This window comes from Mangifera indica, chromosome 14 (assembly GCF_011075055.1).
Source record: "Mangifera indica cultivar Alphonso chromosome 14, CATAS_Mindica_2.1, whole genome shotgun sequence".
Classification (NCBI taxonomy): Eukaryota; Viridiplantae; Streptophyta; class Magnoliopsida; order Sapindales; family Anacardiaceae; genus Mangifera; species Mangifera indica.
Genome location: NC_058150.1, coordinates 6,732,057 through 6,744,862, shown reverse-complemented (window position 1 = coordinate 6,744,862; position 12,806 = coordinate 6,732,057). Strand labels below are relative to the sequence as shown.

Here is a 12,806-nt window from a genome sequence, read left to right as displayed (position 1 = left end):
ATAATTGAAACAACACCTGTATTGATGACTAGAATGTTTAAACGATACAATAGTGGGTGCAAGTCCATCTCATCTCACCCAAGTATAAGGCTATGATGTTTCTTTTTGCAACCATTTATTTATCTGATATAAAATAGTATGGATGATCCATAAATCCCGGATGTCAAACTTTAAGCATTAACAAACGGGTATATCTCATATCTGAAGTTACAACTTCCACCCACAACTCTTCCTCCTTCTTTCCCGTCACAACAACTTGGAAGTTCACCAATTATGCCGTCAAGACACTTCTTACAATCGGTGCTAGACAGATCCCTACTGCATTGAGTCAACCCATAAAGTTTCTCCGATTCACTCAGGTCCATTTCCCCCACTGCATACAATTTGGGAGTTGCGTAAGCATCGTTAGCCAGTTTGCTTAGCAATTCTCTCGTCTTTTGGTTGAAAGCCACTGGATCGCTTACACTTTGCACGTTCCACATATAGAACTTGTTTTTGTTGTCAATTTGGCCAAAGAAGTCCTCGTCCGAGTACTTGAAAAGACAGTAATCATACCAAATGATTGCTGCTTTGTTGTATGGACAACGCTTGCGAATCTCACTGCATGCATCAGCAACGCAGGTTTTGCAGTCCGGAGTTCCAACATCACCTCTACAAAGAGCCAGCCCATATGTCTGGTCTGGTTTGTCACCCACGTTGCTCATTCCGAATCCTGTGGGAGGAGTTTGAACATTGAGGGAACCTATGAGTTTGTTCAAGTTTGCTTCATAGGGGCCATTGGCCGTGAAATTCTCAGGGTTTGAACAAAAATGAAATAAAGGACCAGCTCCAAAAGCTGTATGGAGAAGGAAAGCAAAGGCTACAAGATAGAGTGAAGAGACAAGGTTTGAAGAAGACATTGTTGGAAATATATGAAGCAGGTGGACGCGTTTAAGCACAGGCTATGTAGCATCTATTTATAGTGAATAAAAATAGCTTGAAGGAGAAAAGTTTGAGGGGACAGAGTTGACATTTTGTTTTGAATGCCATGGTCAAGGCAATAAGACAATTTCAATTGTGGGATGCCGTACTTAGAAAATTCAATAATGGGTAAGCTATTGCGCTCTCCATTTACTGTGTCATATTATGGAAGTGGTAAAATATAATATTATTAAAATGAAATTGGGTTTTTTAAAAATTAAGCTATGCTGAATGGTTTATCAGCAGAAGGTGGATTTCAGAGAATGCTTCTTCCAATAATATTAGACGTGAATGAATTGAAGTCTAATAAAATGTTAAATCTTCTGAAGATGTGCATATTGGCCAGCCTTACCACCTTCAGTATTAGGATAACAACATCATTATAAATTGAATACAAGTTTTTGGTGATTAAGCACCCAGATTAAATTGTCCTTTTAGGAAACTCCTGTGATTAAGATATTTAATAAAAATAGTGAATTTCCAATGAATTTGCTATACACATACTTATTGATGAATTCAGTTGATCATAATACAAACCGATTTATATCAAATGGGAACATAATAGTGAATGTTACAGTTGGATTCAACCAAGCAAGCGGGAGCAATTAATCTTGATTGGAGATATATTGCCACCAATATAGGTTGGAGAGTTCGGGAACAATAACCATATATTGATAACAGAATATACTATAAGTTGGGTCTCTGCAATGCTGCAATTTCCCTTCGATATACATGGAACTTAATTCATGTATTACGTAATAATGATAGAGTAATTATGTCCCTAATGAGAATCTGGCATGAGTGAATGTTTTCTGGCGTATTAATTACCAATCAATTAGAATATCCTGTGGAAGTCTTGTATAATGATAATTCTGATTTTCAGGGCATCTTATGGTTGTTTGAGGTTCCTTAAATTCACACATTAAAATCGTCTGGCTTCTAATTATGTACTTCCAATACATTAATAAAGACTTGTTATGAAAATATAGATAAATTATATTTACATACATACATACATATATATATATATATATATTTGGTCATGCTATTGTCGTTATCTTCTTTTATTAGTGACAATCATCAAACTGAGTTGATTTCATTTACTCATACATTATAATCATATTTGTATGTATAAAGCCATAGAAAGAGAAGTCTTAAAGTAGGTTTGTATATAACCAAGTAATCAATGCATAATTTCCTGGACAAATTACAGTGAAATAGTGAGAAAGCAAAACAGTAAAACATCCTACATATAAGATCACTTTTGATTATGAAAAATAAAGAATTTTATTGAATAATATATATATATATATATATATATATATGATGCATGCTATAAACAGATGCAACAAACGAGAATTATAAGGCTGTATTATCCATAATTAGGGCGGGTGATCCCTAACCCTCCAAAATTCTAGAACTTAATCAGAAAGGAATGGGTAAATCTCGTATCTTATAATGCAGCTTCCAGTAATGACCCTCCCTCCTTCTTTTCCATCACAACAATTTGGAAGATCAGCAATAATACCATCAAGACATATCTTGCAATTACTATGAGAAAGGTCTCTGGTGCATTGAGCTAAACCGTAAAGCTTCATAGTATTGTTATATCCCAGCTCCAATTCTCCGGCTGCGTACATTTTTGGTTTTACAGAAGCTTCCTTAGCAAGTTGGCTCAACAACTCCTTAGACTTCTGATTGAATGTTACCGGGTTGCTCACATTCTTGGCGTTCCACATAATCAACTTGCTTCCATTGTCAATTTGGCCAAAGAATTGTTCATCTGAGTACTTCAAAAGACATTCGTCGTACCATATCTGTGCACCCTTGCTGTATGGGCAGCTCTGGTGAATCTGCCTGCTTGCTTCTGTGATACAGCTTTTACAATCTGAAGAGGAAACATCGCCTCTACAAAGAGCAAGTCCATGTGCTTTGTTGGGGTCCTGCCCTATTGAACCAAGACCAAAACCTGTGGGAGGAGCTTGGTGGTAGATATAACCCATGAGCTTGTTGAGGTTTGTCGCATAGGGGCCATTGGCAGTGAAATTTTCGTTTGAACAAGAATGGAAGAGGGGATCAGTGACTCCGATTGCAGTTTGCAGGAGGAGAGCAAAGCTTAGCAAACAAGTAGTAGAGGTAACTCTTAGGAAAGACATTGCTACAAGGACTATTATTAATTATTCGGAATAGTATAACGAGGATGATCGATTGATGGGTTTAAGTTAAGATTAGCAGCTATATTTATAGTGAATTTTTAAACATCACTAGGTAGAAAAGTTGAAGAGGTTGACCTCTTCTTTTTGTATGGGGGCTGAGATGGTCAAGTTGACCAGAAGTTTTCAAATGTGATGGGCTGTTGAGAAAGTCAGTTAGGTGTAACATTAATATCCTAAATACACATATATTAAAATACATGGCATATGGTAGCGCAAAGAAGACAATGTCAAAAGAAATGTGAATCTTCGCCGAGATTAAATGTTATCAAAACAGGTTAAGACTTTTCATTAATCACTGAGATTATAAAATATATTGCTTATGGTAGAACTAGACCGTAATCAATTTAGGATGACCCTAGATAACTTTGTTCACGTCAAAATAGCACTGTTTGTGGGATGAAAAAATATGCAACAGCTGCGACTTCCAAATTAGAAGGTTTTTATGGTCTAACGTTCAACAAACATTCATGAAATACCTGGCAGCTTAAAGAGGATCATCCAAAATGGATGTTTTAATAACGTGGATGACTTGTAACGAATTTATTGATATTTAGGTTATCTCATAATATATTTTTTATTATTAATATTAATTTATTTATTTTATCAAATAATAAAATATTTCAATAATCTTTTACTACTAAGAGAACATTTGGTTAAAAACTTATAAAGATTACTCTGATAATTTATTTTTTATTACTTACATTACTTTATTCGATTTATAAATAATAAAATACTTTGGTTATTGTCTATTATTAATGATAATATAACAAGTAATATAAGAAGTAATCTACCTTAGGTATTAAAAGATTACCAAAGTAATCTTGATTTTATTACAACTATATCCTTATTTATTAATTTTTTTGAGTAAAAATAATTTCATTTTCAATATATATAACAAATAACATAAACAAATATTTTAGAATAATTAAACCTAAGGATATTTAAGTAATACAATATAATAGAATTCTTTTATTACCTCTAACCAAACACAATAATTATTTATATATATTCAATTTTAAACAATTTTATCAAATATAGTAATGATTTATACCTAATAATCTACAAGATAATCTTCCTATTTTGATAATAAAATACTCTCCAAACCAAATGCCCTCTAATAGTGATGTGAAAGATAATATAATTGGTAATATAATTATGTATTAAAAGATCATCAAATAATATTAATTTTATTACAATTCTATATATTTTTATTAATTTTCAAGACAAAAATATCTTTATTTTTAATTAATATAATTAGTAACATGAAAAATATTTTAAAAGAACTATAACAAAAAACATTTAAGTAAAATAATATGTTAATAGCTTTTTATTATATCTCATCAAACACAATAATTATTTATATTTATCTATTTTTATTAAATATAGTAATTATTTATATTTAATAATCTTCTACATAATCTATTTTTGTGATAATACTTCATTTTTATTAAATATAATAATTATTTAATTTCACTCTCTTATCAGAATTCAAGGATTAGATAATAATCTCATAGGTGAGGGTTGGATATACTCTGAGTCAAGGTGGTCTCGAAAGCTGGCTCAATTCTATTGAGTTTGATATGAATCTATTTGATTTGAATTCAAATTGAATTTTTACTAAAAGATTTAGCTTATTTTTAAACCGAATTAAACTCACACTAGAAGGTGTTTAGCTTAGTTCCTCTCAAGTTAAATTTGAATTCATAACTTGAATCGACAATTTGAATTCGTGACTTGATTTGGTTCAAATTTGTGGTTCAGATCAATTCGAATTTATAATTTAGTTCAGTTCGAATTCAAGACTCGAATAAGTGATTTTGTATGTTGTTTGGATAAAACAACGTTGTTTTGTCAATGACCTATAAATTCAAATCATAAATTTGAATCATGAATTTGAGCTGAATTAAGCCATGAATCGAATCATTGATTAGAGCTATAAATTTGAGTCAAACCAAATCGAATCATTTTTTATTTGAGCTAAATTTAAATCACCTTTAATTTTAGCTCAACGAACTTGAATCGAATTTAAATCAAATTATTTTTCATTCAAACGAAACTAGAATTAAAGGTTGTTTAGGCTCAATCCGATTCATATCCATCCTTACCATAGATTGAAGCACAATTAAAAAATCCAATTAATGAAATATTTATTCTGAGTGTGATTGAAAGTCTCAGGTTCAGCTATCGCAATTGCTCCCGTAAGATTAAAAAACTATAGCTCCGACCCCTCTTCTGGCACTTTCTTGGAAACAAGACTACAGCATTGCATTAATCCTGTTTTTATTTATTCAAAAATATTTAATTTTTTCTCCCTGTTTGATGCAATAATAAAGAAATCAGGGTTTTGACACGTAATAGAATAATTATAAATAAGCATTCAAAAGACATTTTTGGTGTTAAAAAATATGCTATGTTGACGTAAACCCTATTTCTGGAATACAATTAAAGGTTTTAATTAAGATGCTCGAAGAAAAATATGCGGTCAGATGTTTAGAAGAGTGATCTATGCTTCAGAGACATTAATATATTTGGAGTGGGTCAAATCCAGTTACCTGGTTAGAGTTGTCAATGGGCTGAACCTGAGACCCATACAACAATGAGCTTTCGGGTCAGATTGATCTATTAATATGTAACGGCCCAAGGCCCGGCCTTATATATAGAGCCGGGCTGGGTCTTAAATGGGCAGCACAACCGAATTAAACAATTTTTTTTTTAAATTTAATAAAAATTTTTAAATAAGAATTATTTTTCAATTATTAAAATCAAGGACAATATCTCAAACATTTTATTTATAATCTCTCATTTGCGACAGAAAAATATTGTTGTTACATGATGAAAAATATTATAAGTTCATAATATAGTGTAAATAAATTAATTTATATACTGTATAAATTACAAATATAAATAAAATATATATACTATATTATTCATCTACTCATTTTTAATATTCAAATCTTTGAATTCTTTTGACATTAAATCCATTTATAATATTTTGTAATGATAAAATTGAAATGAAAATGAAATTATAAACACAAAAAATTATTATTTACGAATTCAGATAGTTTTTAAAAAAGAGTTAATGAGAGAAAATAAGATTAAAAATTTAATAAAAGAATTACGATCGAGAGAAATTGAAATTGAAGAAGAGTTAGATTAGTTTATATAAGAAAAAATAAGTAAATAAAAAAAATTTAAAAAATAAATAAAATAAAAGGCTTCTGCCTTTGTGGCAGAAGCCAAATTTGACACAAAAAGACAGAAGTAGAAGTCGTTGCCCTCTGATTTTTATTTTTTTAAAATAGTAACAGGTCGAGTCGGGTTGGCTCATACGCTTAATATTAAAGCCCACGGGTAAGATTGGATTTGAACCGAGCCAGCTCGAGTTCGATTTGATCGAGCCTGAAACGAGCCGGCCTTAGTCGAGCTTGAGCTCGAGCTATTCGTCAGATTTTCTAATAAAAATTTTTGATACAAAACGACGTCATTTTGATCAATGTGTATTAAAACGACATTGTTTTGATAACAAAAAATGAATCAAATCAAATTCGAATCGAATTTAAACCGGCCTTAGCCTAGCGCTCGAGCTCAAGTGAGTTAGAGCTCGGCTCAGCTCGAATCTAACTTTACCCATGGGTTAGGTCCGACACTATAGTGTCGAACCGGGCTTACTAGATTGAACTTTAAATTCGTATTTCGGATTGGACCTTTATTTAGCCCAACACAATTGATATGTCTAATCCTGGTTAACAAAACTATGAAGCCTAAGGTAGCTTGATCATTTCATTAATTAAGTCCAGTATTTGAATTAGTGCAATTCATTCATAGGACAGACCTAAGTTCATTAGGCTTAATCTTTAGTGGGAGATTTGAAGCTACCTAGAGAAGATTATGTGAGGAAGCTTTTAAAATGTTGTCCAATATTCTCAGCCAAATTATGAGAATTAAACTCATTTTTTTTAATTTGTTTAATCGGTCTTTATAAACCTGTTTTCTAGAAAATTATAGCTCTTGAGTTAGTTTTATATTACAGAGGTTATTATCAATTTTTTTTTTTTTTTAGAGTAGTTGGTTTCTTTCTTTTTTATGTGAACTTTGTGATTAGAATTAAGTAATATTTTTTTATTTATAATTGTTTTGTGATAATTATGTGTAATGAATTATAAATTAAAAGTTTTACTTTCTAAATTTGTTTTTTCTAATCATTAGCTTTGTTCTTCTAATTTTATTATCTTTTTTAGTCTATATTTTGACTCATTCACAAATAAACAACAAAATATGATTTGGATTCTTATTTTAGGGAAATTATAATAAATGGCCAAGATTAAGGGGATTTAAGCAAAATTATCCAAAACAATAAAGTTTAAGTAAAAATGCCCAAGGTTTGTGAAATGACGAAACTACCCCAGTATATAAACAAGGAATTCCTACAGTAATTTTCCACGGTTTCATTGTGCAAATTCAAAGAAAAATGTCCTTCCCATAGTGGAAGAGATTTTCATCGATTTTCATGTTTTCCGATAATTGAAAATGACAAATAAGGATAGTACATCATCCCACGTCTTGTTTGAATCAATTTATTGTTAGGATTATTGAGATTTGAGGGAGATTTTGAGGTTTGAATGTTTAGGGTTCCGATTTTGAACAATGTATAAAATGTTTTGATTTTTGGTTGTTTTGCTTGAATTTCTTGAGGGGTTTTATGTTATTGGATGTGTAGATTTGATTTGTGTTGAAATTAAAAGTTGAAATGACGATTTTTGGCCGAAAAATAGATTAGATCTGCCGACGCTGCGTAATCTCCCACGGGCGCCCGTGGGATGGGGGGGGGGGGGAATTTAATAGTTTCAAAATTTTAGGGGGAGGGGGAACAGGGGGAGATCCACAGGGGTCTGTGTAAAATTTTACACTAAACCGTGGGGCAGTCTATGAAAATCGTGGGTTGGGTGGAAATTAACTTTTTTTAAACTATAGGGTATATATAAGACAGACTTTGAACTACCATAACTTTTGATCCGGGAGGAGTTACGGGGTCTGTAATATATCAATGCGAAGCTCGTTTCGAGCTCTATAACAATAACCAGCTTTGCTGGGTATACCAAATTTGGAGGCCAAAATAAAACTGTTTTAATGTGTATTATGCAGTTTTTTTATTTTATCAAATTTAGGATTTTCGGTTTTTATGATTTTGAGTTTGTTTGTGACCGGGCTAGACTTTTTTGATATCTAATTTTCAAATTTGATATTTGTAATTACGATGTGCTTTTTTAGACACGTTTTACGATGTAATTACGAAATTTTTGATCAATTTTTCAGTTTTCTCGTTCATAAGCTATTTGAACGTGTAGTTTTCGAAATTCAGATATGTTTTTTTAGATTTTCCAATAATTTTTTTATTATTGACATTTTAGGGTATTTCAATATATCTATTTATTAATAACATGTTATTTTCAATGTAGTTTTCACGAATTGATATTTTTCGATTCGAATTCAAAAATACGGATTTTTTCTTTTCGAACGTACCCATAGTAATTGATATTAAGTAAAAATGAGAGTGAAAGTGAGTATTTAAGTGATATAAGAAATGTATATAATGAGAGTGAGAGTGAGAGAGTTTATATAAATGTGATGAAGGGTAATTTTGATATTTTAAAAAAAATTAGAGTGTTTTTGCTTAGGAATAGGGAACTTGGGCATTTTTGCTTAAAAATAGTGCAATTGGGTATTTTTGCTTAATGGAGGGGTAATTTGGCCATTTATTATAATTTCCTCTTATTTTTAATATAATAATCATGTTCATCCAATATACTTGATCAGTATAGAATTAAACCGTCAGATCTATTTGTAAACTCTTCCACAATGTTCATTCCAAATATTGTATTATTTTGAGACCCTTAATAATGTGAAAGTGTTCTCTTCATCTCTCCTTTTCTGAGTTCTTATTCTTTGTGTGTTTTCAGGCTTACCTAAAGCCATTCTCTGAGTTCTCAAGAAAATACACACACACACACATATATATAAAATCATAATTTGGCAAAACATCAAATTTAGATCATAGAGGTAAAGATGGGTTTAGGACCAAGAGATAAACTAAGCAGTCTAAACTATATACAATAAGTACTATCAGTGAGGTCGGTTATTTCTTCCTCTCCGATTACAAAATATCAAACTCAACTGATAAATTATTGACACGAGTCTAAATTATATTTATCAGATAGAGATGGCTGGTAATCTTCTATTCCCATATCCAATTCAAACTTCTTTTTTAAATAAAATACGTTGTAGAGGTTAAAACTACTAAACATCATTATTTTCTTTGTTATAGTAGGTGGATCAACAACTTCTTAAACACATGATATTTGGGGTATTCAAAATTATCTTAAAACCAAACCAAATCAGTATTCGAACTATGAATTGATATGAAAAATAGGGTATTCATAAAACTAATTCAATTATTGAGTTAAAATACTATAGAAACAAGAATTTTAATTCGGTTTTTGGGTTACTAAAATTTGAAAATTGATCACCCAAACCAAACCAGTTTTCACATTTAATAAATAATAAAAAAAAAATTATGTTAGATTAAGAATATCACAAAGCAAAAGTCAAACTAAAAAGGCAATTAATAAAACCTCTTGGCTTTCTATGTTCTCCTAGGGCAGCGTGAGTGCGTGTGGTGTGATGTCATTTTTTATTCTCTATTTCCCGACTCTTGACTAGTTGCCCACTTGGCCTTAATTGATTTTCATTCCCTATTGACCAACCCATAAACTAAGATATGTTCCCTCTCTCCGCTTCCGATGAAGCCGACAATGATTCTTTTGCCTTTTCTGACAATGTCAATGATACTCCCTTGGCTTCTCTGATGACAGCGACCTGGATTTCTGTATTTCTGTTCTTGTCTTCTTCAGTTGAATCAGGCTTCAGCTCATGCAATTCCATTATTTTCCTCTTCTATTCTTCAGTTGACACCTAATGGTAACAGACAATCACCTTCAAACTGTAATTTCAACCATAAAATAATTTATATTATTAAATAATTAAAAAAAAATAAGATTATTGTATAGAATTTAGAAACCGAGTAACCAAAATTTTGACTTGGTTATCTAGTAAAATCGTTTAGATTTGGTTTGAAATTTTTTTCAAACCAAAAATTTAGTTTAGTTCTTAGATCTGGTTAATTTGTACAACCCTACGTAATATCCCCATGAGGGTGCGGTTTAATATTCCATAGCTTGGCCATTGATCACCCGACGTCGGATCTGACCACTCTCTAGTAATTCCATTGGTCCATTGTTTCCATGCCTATAACAAGTACTTAAAATGAGGTTAAGCCAATCATATAATTTACCTTCAAGAGAAAAACCTGACAGTGTAAATACTTACATAACTAGGAAGATTTATTGTATTCTAAAAACTAGCTGACCAGATACAATTTCTAAAATTAGAACTTTGGATTTTGTTGAAAATTATATGTGCATAGCATACTCTGGTGCCATGTACCCACTTCAAGCCATAAACAAACAGAAAAAATGGAGTTTGAGACTTTTATAAAGGTAAATAACGGCATTTAGTGATAAGTTGCCATTTGATTGCTTCAAATTATACTATTGTTTGAGAATTGTGAGTAAAATGTAGACTTACTATGTCCCAACTCCCAACTCCCAACAACCCAATTTGTGTTTCCTTGACTAAATAGTTTTCTAACCCAAAATGTGAAATTTTGGGATTCATGTGTTCATCAAGCAGAATATTGTTATTGTTTAGATCAATCCCTATGAATAATTTTGGAGTTGTGAATCTTCATGTCAACAGCCCTTTGTTTAATCCCAACAATAATTTTGTACCTTATTTCCCGTTCTAAGCTAAACCGTTTCCTTTCATCTACCTCATCCAAAAGTTAGAAATTATTGTTTGTGTTAATGACAAGGCTTAATTGAAGACCACCAGGATTATAGGAGTATTTCTCGACTCTCACATCAACCAATTTAGTCAGCAAATTTGAAAGCAATCCCCAATATTCTCACCTTAATTCCAATAGTATTATTTGTTTTTAACGAAAAACCCCATCCAAACTAGATCTTTTCTTCAACACCGAACTAATCACATCAAGCAGATCAAACCCCAGATCTAATGATCGAATACATTTCTTCAACACTGAACCAATTACACCAAATAGATCAAATTTCGAATCCAGTGATCAGACCTATAATTACTGAATTAGGTAAATCAAAAGTTTGATCTTGAATATCATTAAAAGAGACTTAAACTTATGCTCTCATATATATAAAGTTTCTTCTTTTGTTATTCAAACTATCATCGTAGGCAAAAATATAGCTTTATACATGGTATATATGTGTAAGTTTGTAATATGCAATATGCATAAATGTAGCAAACATTTTGTGTCATTCCTTATATATTCACATGGTATCATGGTGGGATTTGATCAACTAAAACTATGTTGATTTTTCTTGGTTGTGCAAATGGCAATAGAAACTAGAACTCATAAAGGAGTGTCGAATTATTCAGCTAAAAGAACATATTATTCGAAATAACAAAGGTCAATTTTCGATGCCTTGATATCCAAACATAAAGATGGTTTTGTAAACGAAAATTTCCAAGACCACCAAATTGAGATCCAAATGAAGAAGATTATATTACTTTTAATTTAATGGTGATGTCTTGGATCTTGAATTCATTCCGTGAAGAAATTGATGGTGTCATTTACCACCATGACATGGCAGCTGGCATGTGGAAAAAGTTTAAAAGAACGATTTTCACAAGTGAACCTTGTGCACGAGATCAAGAAGGAGATTGTCAATGGCCGTCAAGGAGATATGCTAAAATGTGAAACCTTTGGGAGCACCTTACAGGTGTCGCACAAACACACAAAGATGATTGAATGGGATGTACTAGCGGGGTGACTGCAAAAGAAAATGAAGACGAGAAGCTGCACCAATTTTTCATGTGATTGAATCAAGCTTACCACATTGTTAGGTCAAATTTATTGTGTAGAGATCTATTACCTTCTTTCTCTAACGCATTTTTTTTTTCTAGCCGTTGAAGAAATAGTGATAGGTCGACTACCAACTAAAATTACAGCTTTCAATGTACACTCAAACAAGTACAAAAGGAAAGGAGCACAATGGAAAACTGAGATGCGAACCTTGTAGAAGGCTCGACCACTAATAAAATAGTTGCTTTGAGATAGTTGGTTACCCACCTAATTGGCAAGGTAAGACAAAGAAAGGAAAGTCATGGATAGCAACTAGAAATTACTTGATTAGAAAACTCTGTTGTTGGACCCATAAAACCTTTGGTCGAGAGAAACAAAACACTCCTGCAGTAAATGTAATCGGTAATGTCTCCAACCCATCATTAAACATTTATGTTAGATTTTGGATAATTTCACATGAAACCATGTTCTATCTGATGTAACATTAATGAAAAGCAACAGAAAACTTATCAATCCAATTCAAGTAAAACCATAAAGTTTTCTTAAATAATACATTGTGCTTACCAAATTTTGGCTGCAATTTAATATCAATCAGCAAAGTACAAAGGGATTTAGGTTGTTTTGTTGTCTTCACTCCCATTGGTTGTTTCTTACAAGACCTTACCGCCAAAAATATG

The 12,806-nt window shown here is 31.6% G+C and overlaps 2 protein-coding genes across 2 annotated transcripts; both read right to left on the bottom strand.

Annotated features, from left to right (window-relative positions):
• Positions 1–923, bottom strand: LOC123196928 (cysteine-rich repeat secretory protein 38-like). Its single transcript, XM_044611078.1, has one exon. The coding sequence runs from the start codon at positions 897–899 to the stop codon at positions 171–173; it is 729 nt and encodes a 242-aa protein (XP_044467013.1). The 5' UTR covers positions 900–923; the 3' UTR covers positions 1–170.
• A 1,375-nt stretch (positions 924–2,298) lies between these two features.
• On the bottom strand, positions 2,299–3,155 carry LOC123197009 (cysteine-rich repeat secretory protein 38-like). Its single transcript, XM_044611182.1, has one exon. The coding sequence runs from the start codon at positions 3,114–3,116 to the stop codon at positions 2,382–2,384; it is 735 nt and encodes a 244-aa protein (XP_044467117.1). The 5' UTR covers positions 3,117–3,155; the 3' UTR covers positions 2,299–2,381.
• Between the last annotated feature and the right edge of the window lie 9,651 nt (positions 3,156–12,806).

Coding starts and splice junctions, on each gene's coding strand:
- LOC123196928 (XM_044611078.1), bottom strand. CDS start 899: ATGTCTTCTTCAAACCTTGTCTCTTCACTCTATCTTGTAGCCTTTGCT.
- LOC123197009 (XM_044611182.1), bottom strand. CDS start 3,116: ATGTCTTTCCTAAGAGTTACCTCTACTACTTGTTTGCTAAGCTTTGCT.